The following is a 21,424-nucleotide window of genomic DNA, read 5'->3' on the forward strand; positions in this document are numbered from 1 at the left end:
TGCCTTCTTTATTCCTCATGGCTCACATGTTTTGAATCTTTTTCCAGTTAACATCACCTTATTACTTTTACACTGTCCTCATTAAAGAACTTATTTGATGATTTGAGGTTAAAAAAGAAAAACCAGAGTGGAATCCTTAAACAAAAAAAATGTTGATTTCACCAGGAATTCTCATTTTTAAGTTGACCTCTTTTAATTACATTACATGTAACCATATTGCTGACAGTCCTGAAGACATTATTCTAGGCAGTAAATGGTTTTCTTCCCTGGCTACACATTACTGGGAAGCTTTTTTAAAATGTCCAGACCTATCACAATTACAATCTCTGAAGGTAGGACCCATGTATCTGGTACTTTTAAACCCTCTTTCAATGACTCCAGTGTAGGCCGTTGTTCTGGAGTAACTTAACAATCAAATTAAGACTAAATATCATGAAATTCCTGTAATGAAGTCTGATTCTTGATATGGGAGGGGTGGGAGGCAGACTGATGTCCGTCAGCTCCCAAAACATAAAAACTATACTTCTCTAATGATGAACAACTGGCTAACTGCTATATGGTTATATAGATATCATCACTGATTTATGAAGTCAGCAAAAATATATATACAGAAATGGAACAAATAGAGCAGTCATTCTCATACTTTTGCTACACAGTCCTAGGGAATTTTGAAAAATGACTGATGCTAGTTATTCACAACTTATGGAGATGGGGCCCAAGACATATCTGTATTTTCATAACACTTTTAATAAGAAATAATTCATGTATCCTAAGATTCATCTCTGATGTATACAGTGCTGTAGTTTTTAGTATATCCACAGAATATGCAACACTCACTATCTTAATTTTCAAATATCTTTCTCATATCAAAAGAAACCCCATACCCATTAGCAGTCACTGCTTCCCTGAACCCAGCAAGAACTAATCTGCTTTTTATTTCTATGGATTTGCCCATTTTACACATTTCATATAAATTGAATTGTATGATATATGTTCTTTTGTGACTGGATTTTTTTCATTTGGCATAATATTTTCAAGGTTCATCCATATTGTAGCATGTATCAACTTTCTATTCTTATTTATTCCCAAATAATTTTCTATCACACTGACGTAATCCTTATTTGTCTACCCATCAGTTTCTGGGCACATGGGTTTGTTTCCATTTTGTCTACTATGAATTAGGCTCTTAGGAACAGACATGTGGAAGTTTTTATGAGGAAAATTGCCAAAGTATTTCCAATGTGTCTGTACCATTTTACATTCCCATCAAAAAGTGTGAGGGTTCCAATTGCTCCACATCTTTTCCCATACTCCTTATTGTCTGTTTTAGTTTTAGCCATGCCTTTGGATGTGAAATGGCTATCTCATTATGATTTTGATTTGCATTATGCTAATGCAAATTATCTTTTCATGTGCTCATTGACTATTCATATACCTTCTCTAGAAAAATGTCCATTTGAATCTTTTGTCTGTATTTTCTTTATTACTTTTTATGTATTAAATTTGCATATCATTTAATGTAAAAGATATAATTACAATTACATGAAATACAAATGAGAAAGCATTTATTTCAATTCATGAAATAAGTATGTAGATGTAAAACAAAGTATCCAGACTGTTATTTGCCCATTTTTAATTGGTTAATTTCATTGTTGAGTGATAAGAATTATTTATATATTTTGGAGACAGGCCATTTGTCAGATAAATGGTTCACAAATATTTTCCTCCATTCTATGGTTTGGCTTTTTACTTTCTTAATGGCAAGTTTGAAACATGGAAGATTGTAATTTTATTTAAGTCATATATGTGAATATATATAAAATTTGTCACTTGTACTTTTAGTGTCATAAATAAGAAACAACTGTGTAGCCCAAGATAACAAAAATCTGTTCCTATGTTTTTTTCCCAAGAGTTGTATGGCTTTAGCACTTATATTTAGGAGTCCAGTCAATTTTGAGTTAATGCTTTAATTATGATATTAGAATTCAACTTCATTCTTTTGCATGTAGATATCTAGTTGTCTGAGTACCATTTATTGAAAATATTCTTTTTCTTCATTAATTTTTTTGGATTAATGTAAAAAATCAATTGAACACAAATGTAATGGTTTATTTCTGATCTTTCTATTCTATTGATCCATACTTCAATCTTTGTGTCAGTAGCATACTTTGTGTCATTAGCATACATAAGTCTTGATTACTGTAACTTTATAGTAAGATTTTTTTAAGGAAAATGTGAGTTCTTCAACTATGTTTTTCTTCTTCAAAATTATGTTAGCTAATCTTGGTCTCTTGGCACTTTTATGTGAATTGGAGGATTATTTTGTCGACTTCTTTAAAAAGACACATGAGATCTCATTGCATTGTATCTGTAGATCACTGTGGGATTTATTAAGTCTTCTGATCAATGAACACGTATACTTTTTCATTCATTTAGGTCCTATTTCAACAATGTGTGTAGCTTTCAGTGTACAAGTCTTGTACTTCTTTCATTGAATTTATTCCTAAGTATTTTATTATTTTTGATGCTAGTTTATTTAAAAGTGTTCTCCTGCCAGGTATGGTGGCGCACACCTGTAATCCCAGCAGCAACGGAGGCTGAGACAAGAGGATTGCAAGTTCAAAGCCAGCCTCAGCAAAAGCAAGGCACTAAGCTACTCAGTGAGACCTTGTCTCTAAATAAAATACAAAATAGGGCTGGGTATGTGGCTCAGTGGCTAAGTGGCCCTGAGTTCAATCTCCAGTACCCACCTCCCCCCCAAAAAAATAAGTTATTCTTCTAATTTCACTTTTGAGTTTTTATTCCCCATGCATAAAAATACAGTTGAGGGCTGGGGTTGTAGCTTGCCTCTCATGCATGAGGCACTAGGTTTGATCCTCAGCACCACATAAAAATAAATAAAATAAAGATATTGTGTCTATCTATAACTAAAAAGTCTTTTAAAAATACAGTTGATTTTTGTATATTATATCTTGATTCCTGCAGCCTCTATGAAATAGTTTATTACTTCTAATAGTTTCTTGTGGATTCCTTAGGCTTTTTTTATGCACGAAATTACATCATCTGCAAATAAAGATAATTTACTTCTTTACTGGCTAAACATCCAGTATTGTTTGTATAGGAGAGGTGAGATCAGATATTTTTGCCTTGTGTCTGATCTTAGGGGGAAAGCATTCAGTCTTTTACTATTAAGTATTCACTAACTTAATCCAGTTAGTGTTAGTGGATTTTTTTATTTTAAAAAAATCTGTGGGTTTTTAATAAATGGCCTTTATAATGTTGAGGAAGTGCCCTTCATTTCCTAGTTTTGTATTTTCTTTTTTATTATGAAAAGTGTTGGGTTTTATCAAAGGCTTTTTTGTACTTATTGAAATTCTCATGAGGTTTTTTTTTTCATTCTATTAAGATATATTTGTTGCTTTTTGTATGTTTATCCTTCCTTGCATTTCTGAGATAAATCTCATTTGGTCATAGTATATAATCTTATATAGTTCTAGGTTCAGTTTACTAATAGCTTGTTGAAGATTTTCTCATCTGTACACATAAGGGATACTGATCTGTTTTTCATTTCTTGTGATGTCATTATCTAGTTTCAGTACAAAGCAATACTGACTTATTAGACTGATTTAAGAAGTGTTTCCTTCTCTTCTAATTTTTAGAAGTTTTGTGAAGAATTAGTGTTAAATATCTGTTCAGTATTTGGTGGAATTGTCCAATAAAGTTACCTGGGTCTTGGCTTTCCTTTGTGGAAAGTTTTTTTTTTATTACTATAGCAATCTCTTTGATATAAATCTATTCAAATTTTCTATTTCTTCCCTAGTCAACTTCTTTAGGTTATGCCTTCCTAGAGACTTGTGTATTTAATCTACATTCTCTAATTTATTTATGTATACTTGTCCTTAATATTTCTTTGCAATCCTTATTATATTGATAATTATGATTGGTAGTGATGTGTGCCCTCTTTTTCCTCAGTTTTAGCAATTTGGGTCTTTTTTTCTTTTCTCTTTCTCAGTCTACCTAAAGATTTGTCAATTTTATTGATCCTTTTCAAGGAATAGTATTTTATGATGTGATTCAATATCTGACCTTGGTTATTTGGAATTAACTGTTTGATTTTTATATATTTGTAAATTTCCAAGTTCTTATACAGTTATTGATATATAATTTAATCTCTTAGGGTCAGAAAACATATTACTTCACCTTTTTAAACTCATTGAGGGGCTGGTGATGTGGCTCAAGCGGTAGTGCGCTCACCTGGCATGCATGCGGCCCGGGTTTGATCCTCAGCACCACATACAAACAAAGATGTGTCCGCCGAGAACTAAAAAATAAATATTAAAAAAATTATCTCTCTCTCTCTCTCTCTCTCTCTCTCTCTCTGTCTCTCGTCTCTTTAAAAAAAATAAACTCATTGAGGCTTGTGTGTGATTGCATGCATTCTGAACTATGTTTCAGAAAAATGTTTCATTATTATTGCTTATGTATGTTAGGTTTAGTTGGTTTATAATGTTGTTCAAGTCCTCTGTTCCCTTGATGAAGTCTGTCTAGTTGTTCTAAACATTACTGAAAGTGGGATAGTGAAGTTTGTATTGATTACTATTGAATTATCTATTTCTCCCTTTAATTCTGTCAGTTTTTACTTCTTAAGTTTTGGGGCTCTCTTGTTGTTACAAATGCATGTAAAATTGTTTTCCCAATAGGTTGATTTTTTTTATAGTTATAACATGTCTTCCTTTGCCTCCAGTAAAATTTTTTATATTAAAATTAAATTTGATAATAATATAGACATTCCAGCTTTCTCTTAACTATTGTCCACATGGCATATCTTTTTCCATCTTTCTTCCGTCTTATTTGTGTCTCTGAAACTCTATGACTCTAAAAACACTATATATTTGAGTCATGTTTGTTTTTTTTAAATTGATTTTGTTGGTACCTTATAATTATATATAACAGTAGGATTCATTGTGAGATATTCATATGTATAAACCCACATATAAATACATGTAACATAATTTGGTCAACTTCTTTCCCTCCCTTTCTATCCTTACCTTGGGCTCCCTTTCACTTACATTTTCATGAGATCCCCCCTCACTTTTTTTCCTCTCTATCTTCTACCTGTGAGAGTAAACATCCAACCCTTGACTTTCCAAGTTTGGCTTATTTCACTTAACATAATACTCTCAAGTTCTTTTTCACTTTTTATTTTTACCGCTCATTCTGTTTCTTGATAGGAATATTTTGTCCATTTTTACTTAATGTAATTATGGATAAAATAAGATTTATATTTGCCATTTTACATGTAAAAGATATGGCATGCAAAAGACAGATTTATTTTTATTGTTATTTTGTATTATAGCTGTCATGTTTTATGTAACATTTATAAAGTATTAAAATAGAAAATACAACTACTGATAGAATATCTTTGTCTAGTTGAGTCCCAAATCTAAGCTTCCTTAAAGACAGTTTCTATTGACTGCTTTTATTTCTCTATGGGCAGTATTTTCTTGATTTTTTTTGCATGCCTCATAATTTTTTATCAAAAAATGGAAAATTTAAGTTGTATCATGTGGCAGCTTTGAAAATCAGACATCCTCTTTCCAAATTGGGGTGTGTTATTGCTAGAAGTTGTGTTATTATTTGTTTGGTTACTGACTGTTCTGGACTGTTAAAAATCTGCATACTTTCTTGAGTATGATCACCTAAATCTCTTAAGTTAAATTAGTGATCAGGTAATGATTAGACAGAGCTTTTTCTTAAATGCCATGTACTGAAGAGTCTCCTAGCCTTTGCTGGAGGGCTCTATAGATGTACTGAGTCACCTTCCTGTTCCAGTAGTTTAAGACTCTGCCTTGGCCCTCACTGTTTCACTTTATGCTTGGGCAGAGCCTCAAGGTCAGCCAGAAGCGAAAGGTTAGGAATTTAGGTCTTTCATGAGCGAGAGCACACCCTTGCACATGCATGCAGCCATCTAGATACCAAGAATGTGTCAGAGACCTACATTCTCCAGATTTTCCTTTATGTTTTTTCTGCAGATTCCTGCTTGCCCCAGCTGATATAAGCACCTCAGCCAGCTGTAATGTGAGACAGTTGTTTGCTAATTCTTTTTGGCCAATGACCTGGGTATAAATCATTTGCACTAAGCAAGCATTGAGCCAAGTCAAATAAAGACAAGCGCTCTGCGTGGGGATTTTCCAAATAGTGGCTAAATAGTTCAAGTTGTGACATTTCTCTAGTGACAAGGTTTTTGGGAGCTCCAAACCTGCTATACCCCTAGAGGCTGTTAGGCTGCTGGTATTTACATCTGCCATGGATATGCAGCTACTAATTTCCAAGGCTACCAAGAAGCCAAAGAAAGGCAGAGTGAAGAGAGAAAGTTAAAAAAGCAGAAACACTAGCAATCATATAAAGATTCTGCTTTTTGATTTCTAACAAACACTCCTTAAATTGTTCTCAGATTTTGGTTAATTTTTAAAGTTCTGAGAACGTTTATTTTGACTGTATTTTCCAATGTTCTTATTGCTTTTGTGGTAGATTTGGAGAATCTTTATTATTATTCCTTAAGTGCCTACCCAGTGTATCTGTCCATATACTGTTTAAAGATTTTCATATACATCTAGGGTGAAACCAGGACTGAGAGCAACTAAGTAAGTCTCTTACCCTCCAGTCCTTCATAAGACCTCTAAAATCCCAAATAACTACATACACTGAAATATGAGAATCAAAGACTCCCTGTTCTTTAAGCACTCTAGAAAAATGACTTACTTTGTATTAATAATAAAATTAGGTTTTTTATTGAGCTGTAAAATGTCTTTCCTACATTCCTTGACTATTAAATCTAAACTCATTGTATTCCCATATGAAATAATTGTTCAAATTTATTATTAATCATATTTATCAGTGAACATAAGAACATGAATATGAGTGGGCTGTTATTCTCACCTGGAACATGTGTATATGTTTTCTGCTATTCCGTATTCATACTTACCACTTCCAGTTGCATCTGTGAAAAACGACTTAGTCTCCACTTAAAATGTGATCTTTGAGTTCATGATATGAGCTGATCTACCCAGAATGTCCATGCTTCTTTCTCCATAAAACAAGAAAAAAGACAGCATTTGTGAAGTGGGTTGGTTTTGTTATTTAACATGAGGAGACACTCTATGTAAATCTAATTTTTTAAAAATAATGATATTTCATCATTGCTGTGGATTATACCACTAAGTCGGTAAGACTTGAACTGAACTGAAATGTTGTTGTATTAGAATTACATCACTGGGGAAAGCACCCTGATTTTGTCTCCCCCTCCAGATGAGGAGCACACCACGGAACACACACCAAACCACCATGTGCCACAGCCCCCACAGGCCGTGTTCCCTGCATGCATCTGTGCAGCAGTGCTGCCCATCGTTCATCTCATGGAGGACGGTGAGGTGCGGGAGGACGGAGTAGCAGGTACAGTTTGACCCGTCACACCTTCCGTCATGGGCTTAAGGGTTCATCTGATGGAGAACAGTAGATTCCTCTTGAACATGTTACCCACTGAACACATGTTGAATGGTTTTATGCATTTATTATAACTACAGATTTGTGGCTTAGAATACCAACACTGTCACTTTTGCGACAGGAATAGGTTAGTCTGCCATGCTATAAACTTCCATATCTCATCAATTTATGACCTCCTCCTCCCATACTTGTATAACCAATAAATAGCATTGACAAAGAAGTAGTAAGGTCCAAGAAGGTTATCTATGACCAAAAAACAAAACAACACTTAACTTGGTCAAGTAGAAATGAAACAGTTACTGTGTCCATCTTAGAAATTTTAGCTATTCATTTGACACTACAAAAAACATCTTTCCTAATTTCAAAATGAAATGAAAAACGGGGTAAAGATGAGTTATATTTGTAATAGACAAAAGGTTAATATTCTTAAATTTTTGAATTAAGAATAAAGTTAAAACTCAGTATCAATTTTAAAAACCCCTGTAGAAAAATGGGCAAAGGATATGAACAGTTTATTGGCCATTAACACCTGTAAACAGCTGTTTAAAACAACAGTGAAAGCTTATATGTCAGTTACAAAGTTGGCAAAGATTTCCTTAAAATACCCCAGTTGGTGAAGAGGCAGGAAAAAGGGCATCCTCAAAACTTGGTGTTCAAGCATAAAATTTGGTGCAAGCTTTCTAGAATGGGGTTTCATTATGTGGATCAAAAACTTAAAAGTGTAAAAAATTGGTTTCTAGCAATTTCATAAAGCAAAAACGGAGACTATATAAAAGTTTATAAAGGACACTGAACATTATATAAAAAAAAGTCTGGAAAGAATTTAAATGTGCTATACCACAGGCAATTAAATTAATCTTTTTACACCAATTGAGAGTATTCTGTACACATAAAAAATCATATTCTAGAATATTAACATAAAAACTGTTCTTCATATTGCTAAATTAAAAAATTGAGTATGAAACAATGTTTCCTATATAATGTTTCAACATATATGTTAAGTATGTATTTCCTATATATAAAAGGACATCCTCCAGACTGTTCATAGCTATTATTATGATTGGTGGTCTTCCCATTTTTATTTTTCCCTTTGTGGTATTCTGTGTTTTCCAGGTTTTAAGCATCAAACTGCCTTATTAGAATAATGAGAATAAAAAGTATTGTAAAGATATTTTTGCAACCAATTTCAAACCTAACAAAAATCGACACCTTTCAAAATTATTTATGGGATACATGAATAGTAAAGCTTAGTATTTATGTATTTCTTATTCATATTATTGATTTATAAGGCTCTGAATTTCAGTTGGATGGTTAATTTCTGAAGCAATAATTGGTAATGTGTGTTGAAAATATAGACTGAAGGATAAATTTATGCTAAATTCTATACACCTAGTTTAGAAAACGAGTGGAATTGGGAATGCTATTTAGACTGATCCCTTTGCCCACTGGCTTTCTTAGTCTGGATGCTTGCAGGTAATCTTAGCCTGACTACCTTTTCCAAAGTAGGAGCACATCATTTCTCATGAGGACTGATTATTTTTAAGAGTCTCTCATCAGTAACGGGAACCCAATTAGTACTGGCTTAACTACTTTAACTTACCCAAAGAGATATTATTTAAAGCATCCATGTAGACTTTAAAAGACCATCTGTAATTCATGTGCACTTTAACCAAATATATTTTCCAACACTAAATAATTACTTTAGGAATTTATGTCATAAGCAATGAAATATGACTTTAATAAAGACTTACCACTGCTCATATTATTGCGGTTTCCACAACACAGACAACTGCGTGTGTTCACAAAGTTATTCTTTGCAATGCTAATACTTAAAGACCATCTTACTCTTTTTTCTTAACTTTTCTTTACATGTGAAAATGTTCAGTGAGAACAAGAAAAAGAACGAATATTCACCTTTCAAAAGAAAAAGAGTTTAGAGAATCTTTCTAAGGCAAAATGGAGAAACTAATTTAAGCTTGGTTAATTGTTTGAATAGTGTGTAATAGATTTATCTCCATTTAAGACAAATGTTCAATTTTCTTTTTCCTCTTTTAAAGTGAGTGCTGTGGCCCAACAAGTCTTATGGAATTGTCTAATTGAAGATCCATCAACTGTTCTTCGACATTTTCTGGAAAAACTGACAATCAGCAATAGACAAGTAAATTCCTCTTCCTTTACAGTGTAGTTATGAATGTGAATACTGTAAAAAGCAAGTTAAAGACTCTGTATAGTGCTGTGCATGCAACATCAATGTCCTCTCATACATAGCCAAAGAGTACTTTTTAAAATAATGATGATGAGCAATATTAAATTTTGCTGTTTTCTTTCAAATTTGTTACTTGACATCTGCGTGTTTAAGTATGTTACTAGTGATAACCCTAAATCTGAAAGACTTTCAATATTTTGAACGAAGACTAAATTTAGTATAATGTTGTTAATATTGGATACATTTGTTGAGTCTGTGGTACAGGTGGGATTATTAGAATAGGTGAGCACTCTTCTTTAGTCAAAAAGCTAATTTGCCAGACCACCCTATAAGAAAATTATGTAAAAACAGTTTGCTGAGCAATGAAAAAATATACTGATAATTAAGAATTATTTGTTTCTACATTATGACTATGTTCATTTGAATATTAGGTTTAGTTTCTGAAAATAAGTTAGTTATGGCCCAGTTATCCTCTCTTGGCCTCACTCTTCTTGTTAACTCAAAACTTAGGAAACAGAATTATGAAGTTCAAAAGTTTAGTAAACTTGGTTTGTTTAATGGTTTCTCAACATAGGTCTTCCTTACATTCCCACCACACCTTGGAGGGCATGCCATGGCAGATAGTTAACTAAATATACAGCTCTAAAGGTTTACCCATGACCTGTAGATACAGTGTAAAGTTTTATTTAAAAAAAAACAACAACACAGATGTCCTTGATATTTATGTCAGCTCCTAGAAGAAAGGTGTTAGATAAATACTAAGATTAGTTAAATACTGAGTATCACATGTACTATAAGTATACATGTGCATCACATAAACTATATTAAAATGTTGAGCATTTAAAGTCTGAGCAAAAAGTTAAAAATCTCCCCCAATTTTCAAAAAATTAATTTTGTTTCCTACAGCATGGCACCTGAACAAGACATTAAAATTATGCTCTCTTTTCAGGATGAATTAATGTACATGCTGCGCAAACTTCTCTTAAACATTGGAGACTTTCCTGCTCAGACATCTCATATCCTATTCAACTACTTGGTGAGTGTCAGTAGTCAATAGATTATGTTGATTTCCAAGTAAGAAGCAGGAACATGAGATAAAAGTCTCAGGGTTTTTAAAACATAATTTTTCATTAATTGAGAGACAGGTGAGTCTTAGTAAGCGGAGTCCACCACTCTTAGTAGAGGAAGACCCTGCCTGCCACAGTTTTGACACCTGGTGGATACTCCACAAACGTGCTTTCCCACTCTTTCTTTAGCATTATGCGACTTCCTTATTTCCGTTCATGTCATTTTTAGCCATTCATTACCTTTTCCTGTATTGCCATTTAAAGTGTATGCCTGTACACACACACACACACACACACACACACACACACACACACACGAGCAAGTATTTCCCTAGGTAGAAAATATTTGTAAGTGGATTTTTCCATGACAGCTGTCTATGCTTAAACCTCATCTGAAAACTGCTTCCTGACACTTCAGGTCTTACCAGTTTCTTCACATGAATATGGGGACTGAGACATGATGACTATTCTTTGAAACTACACCTTAATTCAGGCAGACAGAAAGCCAAATTAACGTCTCTGTCGGGAGAACTCCTTTCCTTCTTCCTCACTATCGTCAGGGAAATACTTGTCCATATGTATATGCATATGAATCCATAGCAGGGTGACAAATTTAACTCACACTACAACTCCCATGGGCAGAGAATATTTGTAATTCCTTTCTCTTGTCTGTGACTAATTTAGTCTTCCGGAGTGCCCACTTGCCTGTTGGCAAGGGGGAAAAAAAATATAAATAAGTGTCCAATCTCGTTATAAGTTCAGACTGATACAAAAATATGAACTGCACTTTTGGATAGTGTTCAGTCTTTCTTGGATAAAATGCTTATTCTCTAGGAAGCCTCCTTCTTCCCACTGCTTTTGTTTGTAAGAACCATGTGGAGTGGGGGAGGAAAAAAGACCTTTCTTCACGGTCTATCCCTGTGTTTCCTCTGGCTGCTATACTTGTGAGATAATGTTCTTTGTCTGACTGGTGGCTAGATGCCAGGTTGGCAAAAACGGAAGCCCTTGACTCTGGAAACATGAGGCCTGTCTGCTCCCAGTGGTATTTTCTGGAAGTCTCAATCTCACCTCAACTCTGGCTGGTGCTGTAAATGCCCATGAGTCTGGCTCAAGCATAGGAAGTCCACCAGCTAGAGTGTCCTGTTCAGCTACTGCAGCCATTTGGAAAACTCTCCAGTCAGGGGTCCACTGTTTTGGGGTCCTGGCTATGTCACACAAAAAAGAAAAGATAGATTAGCAAAGACAAATGTCAGGGCCTCCCTCAGTGTAAGTATGTGCCCTGCCAAGTTTACATTGTGTCCAGGTTGGTATGGAATGGAAACCCAGAGACTGGAGGCAAGAGCCCTTTGAATGTTACCTTCACTTGCCCACACACATTACCAGGTCACCGGATAGGGAAATACTTGGCTAGACCATTACTCTCCTCCATCTTTTAATTCTGCAGCAAGTAGATGAGCATTTAATTTTTCTTCTACTATATTCTCCTTCTGTCTATCTCAAGTGAGCCTTAGAGGTGAACGTAAGTCCTCCCAGGTAACAGATAAGCTAATAGAGAAAAGGAATGGCCATATTTGGACCTTGCTTTAAATCTTAAAAATCTTATTTTGCATGAATATACCTTCCTATCTCTGCATTTCTGTCCAGACTCTACTCTTTCCCCAAATCCCAGGCAGATGTCTGCTTTGGGTGGACAAGGAGAAGGGGCTTGTATTCAGAAAGAAAAAAACAGTAAAGGGAAGAATCAAATTTTTTAAAATAACCCTTATGAGATATTCCTTTTTTCTAATTGCTGTCAGAGGTGTAGATGGTGGGGATGTTGGCAACACTGACTCATCACTTCTAGACTCTTAAATCCACTGTTTGACTTGACCTGGCAACTTTAATGTGGGGCAAGAGTAACTGTGGGAATGTGAAGACTTTTGCATGAGTGTGGTACCTTGATAGTTGTAAGATGTTTTTGAATACGTCTCAAAATCCTTAATAAGCATGAACCAGTTCTTGAGCTTGTATGCCATCTCAGTCACCAATCTACTACTGTACACAAAGAAGGCCCATGGCACCATCTCAGATATCTGGCACCTGAATGCTCTGATAGCATGTAAGACACACAGAATCGGAAATGCATATCAGTTTTAAGGAAGACACACTTCTGACTAATCGAGACACTTTAAGCCCATCCCGTTTCCATCTTTTATAGATTTCTGCTAGAGGTGATGTTTGACCCTCATTAAAGCATTAGCATTCAGAACCATCAAAGCAGATGAGTTTAGTGACCCTTATTATTTCAATATAATAGAAAAGTTTCCCAGGACTGCTGAATTTTTCAAGAAACAATGGCTAAACCCACAGGGGAAAATTTTACATTATTCTTTTCTGATTTCGTTGTGTACTATTGAAAGGTAGTCAAGAGTTATTACATCAAATATTCCAATTATAGTCACTCCTCATTTTATAGAATGTTAAATATTCTACTTCCTACTAAAAAGTAGATTTAGAAGACATTTTAAATGTCAGCTTTACAATACCCAAAATGACACATTTTTTCAACATGTTAGAGGACACACAAATAAAACTTTAGAATTTGCTGATTTGGCAAAGCAGGGCATTCTTAGGTTCAGACTATTAGACTATTTGCTGCAGCTGGTGTGTGGGTAAACATCATACAGATGAATTTTGGATGGCTTCTGTACCTGAGAATACTAGGAGATACGGTGTCTGTAAGAATGACTTTTATGCCTTCTTCTTAAGAATTGGTCATTTTAATGACACATAAAAATATATGGAAGCCTGTTTGTCAATTTTCCAATTCCCCCTTCTCAGTGCCATTGAAAGTGTTAGAGAAGCATTTGAACAAAGAAATTGAAGTCACAGGAGAAGATCCAACTTTAGAAAAGAAGAGCCAAGGAAATGAGAATGTGAGCTCAGGATCACTGTGGCTTTGTCGCTTGTTCTGATTTCAGGTGGGATTGATCATGTACTTCGTGCGAACCCCTTGTGAATGGGGAATGGATGCCATTTCAGCCACTCTGACTTTCCTGTGGGAGGTGGTTGGGTACGTGGAGGGCCTTTTCTTCAAGGACCTCAAGCAGACAATGAAGAAGGAACAGTGTGAAGTAAAGCTCCTGGTGACTGCTTCAATGCCAGGTAAAAAAAAAAAAAAAAAATTATGAATAGCCCTTTGAAAGACCATGGATGCTCCTTCATTCATGAGAAAATTTTCAGAGTTCTAACCCCTAGAACGGAGTGCATCAAAGAATTTTTGTTTAATCCAATCAGAGAAAAAACAATAGACACTTTAAAAAATGAGCAGTTGCCGGATGAAAAGGGACACATCAGAACTGAGATCCTCGTGAATCAGTCCTTGAAGGACTGCCAAGGTTAAAGATGTATGGAAGTCTCTCGCAGAGGAAAGCTGAACTGAAAGCCTTTTTGAGTGAATTTTTGGCACTGCAAGGAGAATGATGTTGTCTGCATGGCAGGGACCCCAGTCCTTTGTAAACTCAATGAGAGATGGCTTTATGAAAGATTGGAAAAGGGAAAAGCAGGAAGAGGGAGAATTACAAAAGAACATCAAGTGTGATATGAACTCTAGATACAGTTCCTTTTCACTTCACACAGCTCGTTTGTCCTTAAGATAAAGATTTTACCAAGCCTTTATCCTTGTTCAGTGACGATAAAAATAAAAGAATTGGTCATTTTAATAGAAATAAAGAGAAAGACAAAGATATTCAGAGATGAGAACATAGGTTCTGGCAGCAGAGAAGCCTGTGTTAAGTCAGCACTGCTGTTTATCAGTCACACAATTAGTATCAGCTGTGAAAAGAACATCATTTTTGAAAGGGCTTTCTTTCCCTGTGTGCAAAATAGGAATATAATTCATACTTCACAATCACAAGAAATCAATGAGTTTAAGTATATAAAATACTTGCTGCCATACCTGATCCATGGGAAGCATTCAATAAACAGTTGAATATTTGTGTGTTCTGTAGAGTATCCAAAAATGTGATCAGTTTTTGTTATAGTAAACAAATTCATTTTGTCACTCATATACTTTAGAACAACTTGTTAAAAATCAAGGTATATTATAATATTCACAAAGTTGTATGATTAATAAATGAAGTAAAATAAACAGTTTTTTCATGTGTGTGTGTGGTGGTAGGGTGGTGCTGGGGATTGAACCCAGGGCCTTGTGCATGTGAGGCAAGGACTCTGCCAACTGAGCTCTATTCCTAACCCAAAATAACATGTTTTAACCAGCTAAAGCAGAGTACAGAAAATGTGCATTTAAACTACATTTCAGGAACTTGTTTTGGTTTTGCTAATATCTTTGTTTATATTTTTTCAACTGTCATTGCCAGGTTATCTCATTTAAAATACAGGAGTGTATTACTTGTTGCAGTGCTTAAGGTTTGAATTTTGACTCTCCCACTAAATAAATATATGTCTTTGGATATATTATTAAATTTCTCTCTAGCCAGGCATGGTGGTGGATGCCTGTAATCCTAGCTGCTTGGGAGACTGAGACAGGAGGATTGTGAGTTCAAAGCCAACCTCAGCCATTTAGTGAGGCCCTAAGCAACTCAGTGAGACCCTTTCTCTAAATAAAATATTAAAAAGGGTGGGAAATGCGGCTCAGAAGTTAAGTGCCCCTGGGTTCAATCCCTGGTAACAACAACAATAAAAAATTTCTCAGTTTCTCTCATATTTCTAATTTGTAAGATGAAGATCATGTCATGAGTTTGCTGGGGGATTTAAATACAATTAAGTGGGCAAAAGTATTGGGAACTCCATAAATGGTAGCTATCATTGTTTAAGAAGTGAACATATTTAAAATACACATTCAGATATGAATAAAGGAGTACAATTAGTACAATACTCATATTAAGCACTCACTAACGGGCTGGGGATGTGGCTCAAGCGGTAGTGCGCTGGCCTAGCATGCGTGCGGCCCAGGTTCAATCCTCAGCACCACATACAAGCAAAGATGTTGTGTCCGCCCAGAACTAAAAAATAAATATTAAAAATTCTCTCTCTCTCTCTCTCAAAAAAAAAATATATTGTGAAAAGAATAAAAATATTTAAAAAAGCACTCACTAACCATAAATTAAGAATCAACTTGATGATATTTTAAGGCTTTCTGCTTTAAATACAAACTTTCCTGTAGTGGGGTCCATTTATTGTGATTTTTATTGTCTGTAGGTACCAAAACATTGGTAGTTCATGGACAAAATGAGTGTGACATTCCAACCCAGTTACCAGTCCATGAAGACACTCAGTTTGAAGCCCTGTTGAAGGTAGGAATGACCTTTGACAAAATGATTTTTATGCACAATGTCCATGGTCACATCTATAAACACCCATTTTAGAAATAAATGGCATTTTTCTGTCTCCAAAGGAATGTGCGCTATTCTTTACTCTTTGAGAATCTGCCCCACTATTAAGTACTTATGTCATTTTCCCCAGTTTTCACTGACATTTTTTAGCTTTGCATTGAAGTAGGCCAAGTCAGGAGAGTCCTGTCTTGGTTGTAGCAGCAGCATGAACTCTGATGTTGCTCCCCACTTCCCTGGAATTCTGTGAATTCCACCTTAGGAGCTTCCTAGCATCACTTGTGGTCATTCTGAAGGTGACCTGGTCTTGCCAACTGATGGCACTGGGGTAACCTTTAGCTGTTGGCTAATGATCAGGCCAGAGATCCCTTTTGTGGCACCCAGTTGAATCTGTATACAGTCTTGACTTATTACCATTAGAAATTATTGGTGAAACAAGCTGAGCGTGGTAGCACACACCTGTAATCCAAGCAGCTGGGGAGGCTGAGGCAGGAGGATCTCGAGTTCAAAGCCAGCCTCAGCAAAAGCCAGGCACTAAGCAACTCAGTCAGACCCTGTCTCTAAATAAAATATATACCTTAGAATAAATCAGGTGGACCAAGAAAGTATTTTCTAGTATTTATGGCAGTGATTCTCCTGAAAAGAAATATAATCAATAGCTACACTTGCCTGCAAGGTTCTTAAGATAAAGTAGTAAGTAAACTAGTACAGTAATTCCCTGTTTGAACTTCAAACTTTCAGTAATCTAATTTTCTAGAACACGACTCTGGATCCAGATGTAAGTAGAAAAGCCTCCTAAAAACTCATCTTTGCCAGACTTGTATATTTTATTTCAGTGGAAGGGGTCATTCCTTCTCCTTCAGGCTTTACCCAGACATCTCCAGAGATTTTCTAAGGTCTAGTGAAGCAAAATTCAACAACCATTCCATTTGTATGCACATGTTGAATGGTAATGAATCAAACTGCAAGTTCAAACCTTGCTCCACCAGGGCCAGCATGACCCAAATCAAATAATAGGGCCTCTCTAGCCACAGTTTCTTTTTCAACAATACTAGGATTCTAGTTCAGGTTATATAAGTTATCTACATGGAAAGCATTGTATATGATATGTAATAAGTGTTCAATGTATTATACTTTGTATTTTCCTTAATAGTCTTACCAAACATGTTTTTTCCTTGATATTGAGACCAGTAGGTGCCACTGTGTCCCCACAGTTCATCACTTGGTCTGAATTATAACGGGACATCTTTGAGCACTGTGAGAGCAGACAGTTCATATTACATGATTAGTCTTTATTGCGTCATTTTTATATAACCATGAATATATATACATATATATATATATATAATATATGAAAATATTTTAAAATCCTTGTAAGAAGTTATCTTGTTCTTCCAATACTTGTGTCTTCTACCTTATTAACTAGCAAACAATATGTTCCTGGTAAACATATATTAAAATTTGTTGCTATTGTTCTAGGAGTGTCTGGAGTTTTTCAACATCCCTGAATCCCAGTCCACACATTATTTCCTGATGGATAAGCGATGGAATCTTATCCACTACAATAAGGTGATACTGCAGTAATGATGCACATGTTTATGCCAAAGGTTCAAAGCACCTTTCCTAGGCACAGCTGGCAGTGAGGGGGACCTGGTTGTTTAGAGGGGCAGAGCATGGCCTCTTGGGTATACGTGACTTTGAAAGGGTTGATTTACCTTTTTGCCCTTCAGTGTCTTTTGTAAAGTGAAGTTGATGATAGTATCTGCCTCAGGGCAGTTGTAATCATTGATGGAGTCAGGCCAGGAGAGCATGTGGTTATTCATCATAAGTATGTCAAAGTGAAAAATTAAATTGCCCATATAAAAACTGTGTGTGTCTACTGGGATTTTTAAGGCCATTCTGGTTCTTTTTCTATGTTAAACAGGGCCATGGTGACCTGATCTAATGAGCCTTAGGGCCCTCAGGATGACCCCTGGTTTTACGTTAAGGTTACCTTCTCCTTTCAGAGTGTCGTCTAGTATGTTGCCTCCTAGCTTTGCCCCTGACATAGCACCCAGTGCCTGGAAAGAGCACCCCACCTGGATGGGTTGAAGCTTTCCAAAGCAGGAGTTTGAAAGCATAAAATTATGAAGAATCAAAACTGTTAGAAAACAAATGAACTTTTTTTCTGACCTTTGGGTAAAAAGGAAACGAGTAAAATTTAACCATTTGAATTTTCTCTCTCTCTCTCTTTGTGTAATCCACACAGACCTATGTTCGAGATATTTATCCCTTCCGGAGGTCAGTATCTCCACAGCTGAACCTCGTACACATGCGTCCAGAGAAGGGACAGGAGCTCATTCAGAAACAGGTATCTGACCACTCAGTTCTATCCTATGTCGTGGTGTCATTAGAACCGATCATCTGTAAATATGTTGCCCACCCAGAGCTTCTGTGATTCCATTGTGATCCTCTCTGGAAAGAATGGATGAGTGACCTTGTTTAATAGATTGTCCCCCAAAATAGTGTTATGTTTTATAGATTGGATGGTGAATAGGCATTAAGAACAAATCACATAGAGTAATGCCGTAATGAATTATTGAATGTAAGCTATAGAAATCCTGATTCTTTTACCCATTGATTTATAAGTGTGATATTCATTTCACATTTTTGTGAAACAGGATTAGAAGTACATATACTGTAGCCTCTAGATCAGTATCAGAAGTTTCCACCAGCTAGAAAAAAAGTAAAAGGGGTCAATATTGTTATCCTGAAAAAAAAGCATTGAACTAAGGACTAGAGATTGTATTCCATTCAGCTCTGCTACTGACCAAGGATCTGACCTTACTATTATTTCTTAAAACAGGAAGAGACAAAATCAAGTAGTTGTCTTTAGGTTTAAGATTGAAGATCAGAATAATATTTACATATGTAGCCTCAAATCAGACTTTGACCTTAAGGAAACTCTCCATTCTTCATGCAAAGTATGGCTTTAGTACACAATTCTAAAGTCAATACAATTTTAATATTGTCTATGTATTACCCTTTTTTTAAAATAAAATATCTAAACAAGAATTTCAGGATACTTGATTATTTCAATTTTATTTTCTGCCATGTCAAGAACTAAATGAGAATGGAATAGATTTAGACAACTTAAGTCATTTTAAGCAAAATAGCTACTGTTAACTACCTAAATTACTTTTGAAAGAAAGAAAATACTAAATGTGTTGCAAGGTGTAAGGTGTTGGGCAAAAATGAAATGTTTTAGAACAACTTCTAAAACAATTTTACCAAAATGATCCTAGACTCTAATTTGACGGAGGATAATCAACAATAAATAAAAGCATAATTAATAATGGTGCTTTGCTTGCATGTATTTACCATGTTTAAGGAAATCTTTCAAAAACGTATTTCAAAAGAGTGCCATGAAATGAGACCCTATTTGTATACTCTAAGTTGGAATCTTAAGGCTTTTAAATTCCCCAGAGAGATGACAATATGGATTCCTATGTTTCTAGCTCAGAAGTCCCTCAACAGCTGCTTATTATTTATAAGCATCTGGCTGCTCACTTGATCATCAAGAGAAATGGAGGTAAGGGAAGGGACCAAGAGTCCCATGTGCTTGGGCATGCCACCTAGGCTCAGGGCCAAAGGTCACCAATTAGGGCCCATGAACTTTTTCCTCAAGATAGGTTTTTCTTGGTTCCATTTCAATCTTTTTTTTTAAGAGACAAATCCAGAACTGCCAGTAAACAGTTTCAGGCACTGATGGAAATTGTAGAAGCAATTGAAACTGACCCAGTAAAAGAAGATCATCCACATTATGACCCCCCAGACAAATAGGCTTTTGGGGAATACTGAACTCTCTTGACAATGCTGCCTTCTGCTCCTCCAGACTGCAAACTCCACAAGAAACTCTTCCTTCTTCAGAGCAGATGGAAGCAGAGACTGAGAGTCAACTAAGTATTGTTTGCTTTCTGTATGATCAGGAAAAAAAAGCCTTTCTCCCTTATTCTGCTTTTCCCTTTTTCATTTTGTTAACCCGACTTGTTATTGAGAATTTTGCTCCAGTTTCTGTACTCTGCAACTCAGAAGTTCCTATCCTGCTTTTGTTTTCTGTTAGGTGTTCACCAGGAAGCTGGAGGAGGTGGGGCGGGTGTTGTTTCTCATCTCCCTCACGCAGAAGATCCCCACAGCCCACAAACAGTCCCACGTCTCCATGCTTCAGGAAGACCTCCTCCGCCTGCCCTCATTCCCTCGGAGTGCTATAGATGCCGAATTCTCACTCTTCAGTGATCCTCAAGGTATCAGACAGGACAAAGCCTCTCCTCTCTAGGGCTTTCCTCACACCCTTGTTTTGTCCCCACTTGAAGAGCAGCTTTATGAGCAGACAGTTAGGGGAACCCGTGGTTCTCAGACCTGAGTGTGCATCAGAATCACCAGGATGACTTGTTAAAACTCACATTGCTGAGCCCCACCCTTCACCTACGAATGAGTTCTAGGATGGGGCCCAAACTTGCCCCACTAGGCAGGCTGGTGCTGCCATTCCAAGCACCAATCTTGGAGAGTAGTACTCAAAGTGAATGGTGAGGGAGCAAGGTGAGGATGGGGGTAGGGAGGGGAGTCCCTACAGAAAATGTAGGTATGTATATGAACTTCAGAAGAAGACAAAACTAACCTGGGGTGACAGAAGTCAGAACAGTGGTTGCCTCTGGACTTTCTGGAAAGGGCATGAGGCAACTTTTGGAGATGATGAAAATTGTCTATATATTGATTGGGTATTGGTTACATGTGCATACTTTGAAACTCATTGAACTCTACATTTAAGATGTGTGCATTTTAATCAAATCAAATCCAAAGTGAGAGACAGAGAAACAGAAAGAGATGCAGTTTGGAACCCAACTCTGTTACTGTTATTAATTTGGTACCATTTACTTGAATTAGCATCCCTGTGCGTCACTGTCCTCCTGCAGAAGGGACAGAGCAATAGTGGGAAAGAGCTCCAGCCTGAGGAGTGATTCGAAGGCCAAGCACTAATCCCAGCCCTGTCATTTTCTAGCTAGAATAGCTTACATTTTCTCAAAGCTTCAGCTTATTGAGCAGCAGAACGCTGCCCTGGCTTGCCCACAGACTTCAATCCAAGTGGTGCTGATAAAAGTCTTTTGAGAGCTAGGAAGCCTCATCCTAATGCCAGCAACTCTGTGCTGGAAAAGCCTTTTAGCAGGAGATCTCACCCCAGAGGAACAAACGGGAAACAGCAGCACCCTGGCGTTTGATCCCCTGCTTTTGCTGATGGGATTGGTGTGGTACTGATTCCGTCTCGTCTCTGCTGTTTCACC

At 36.2% G+C, this 21,424-nt stretch overlaps 1 protein-coding gene across 3 annotated transcripts in view; it reads left to right on the top strand.

Moving 5' to 3' along the window:
• The window catches only part of UNC80 (unc-80 homolog, NALCN channel complex subunit), a gene marked incomplete at its 5' end in the record, with an annotated part of 198,761 nt that overhangs the window by 128,849 nt on the left and 48,488 nt on the right, over positions 1 to 21,424 (top strand). For all 3 annotated transcript variants that reach the window (XM_081262112.1, XM_081262114.1, XM_081262113.1), the window contains 8 exons: positions 7,309 to 7,452; positions 9,561 to 9,661; positions 10,659 to 10,745; positions 13,737 to 13,920; positions 15,976 to 16,070; positions 17,586 to 17,675; positions 18,355 to 18,456; positions 20,209 to 20,389. In XM_081262112.1, the coding sequence (XP_081118238.1) occupies positions 7,309 to 7,452; positions 9,561 to 9,661; positions 10,659 to 10,745; positions 13,737 to 13,920; positions 15,976 to 16,070; positions 17,586 to 17,675; positions 18,355 to 18,456; positions 20,209 to 20,389 (984 nt within the window). The remainder of the gene's footprint in view (positions 1 to 7,308; positions 7,453 to 9,560; positions 9,662 to 10,658; positions 10,746 to 13,736; positions 13,921 to 15,975; positions 16,071 to 17,585; positions 17,676 to 18,354; positions 18,457 to 20,208; positions 20,390 to 21,424) is intronic.

Source organism: Spermophilus citellus, assembly GCF_964194105.1.
Source record: "Spermophilus citellus genome assembly, chromosome: 11".
Classification (NCBI taxonomy): domain Eukaryota; kingdom Metazoa; phylum Chordata; class Mammalia; order Rodentia; family Sciuridae; genus Spermophilus; species Spermophilus citellus.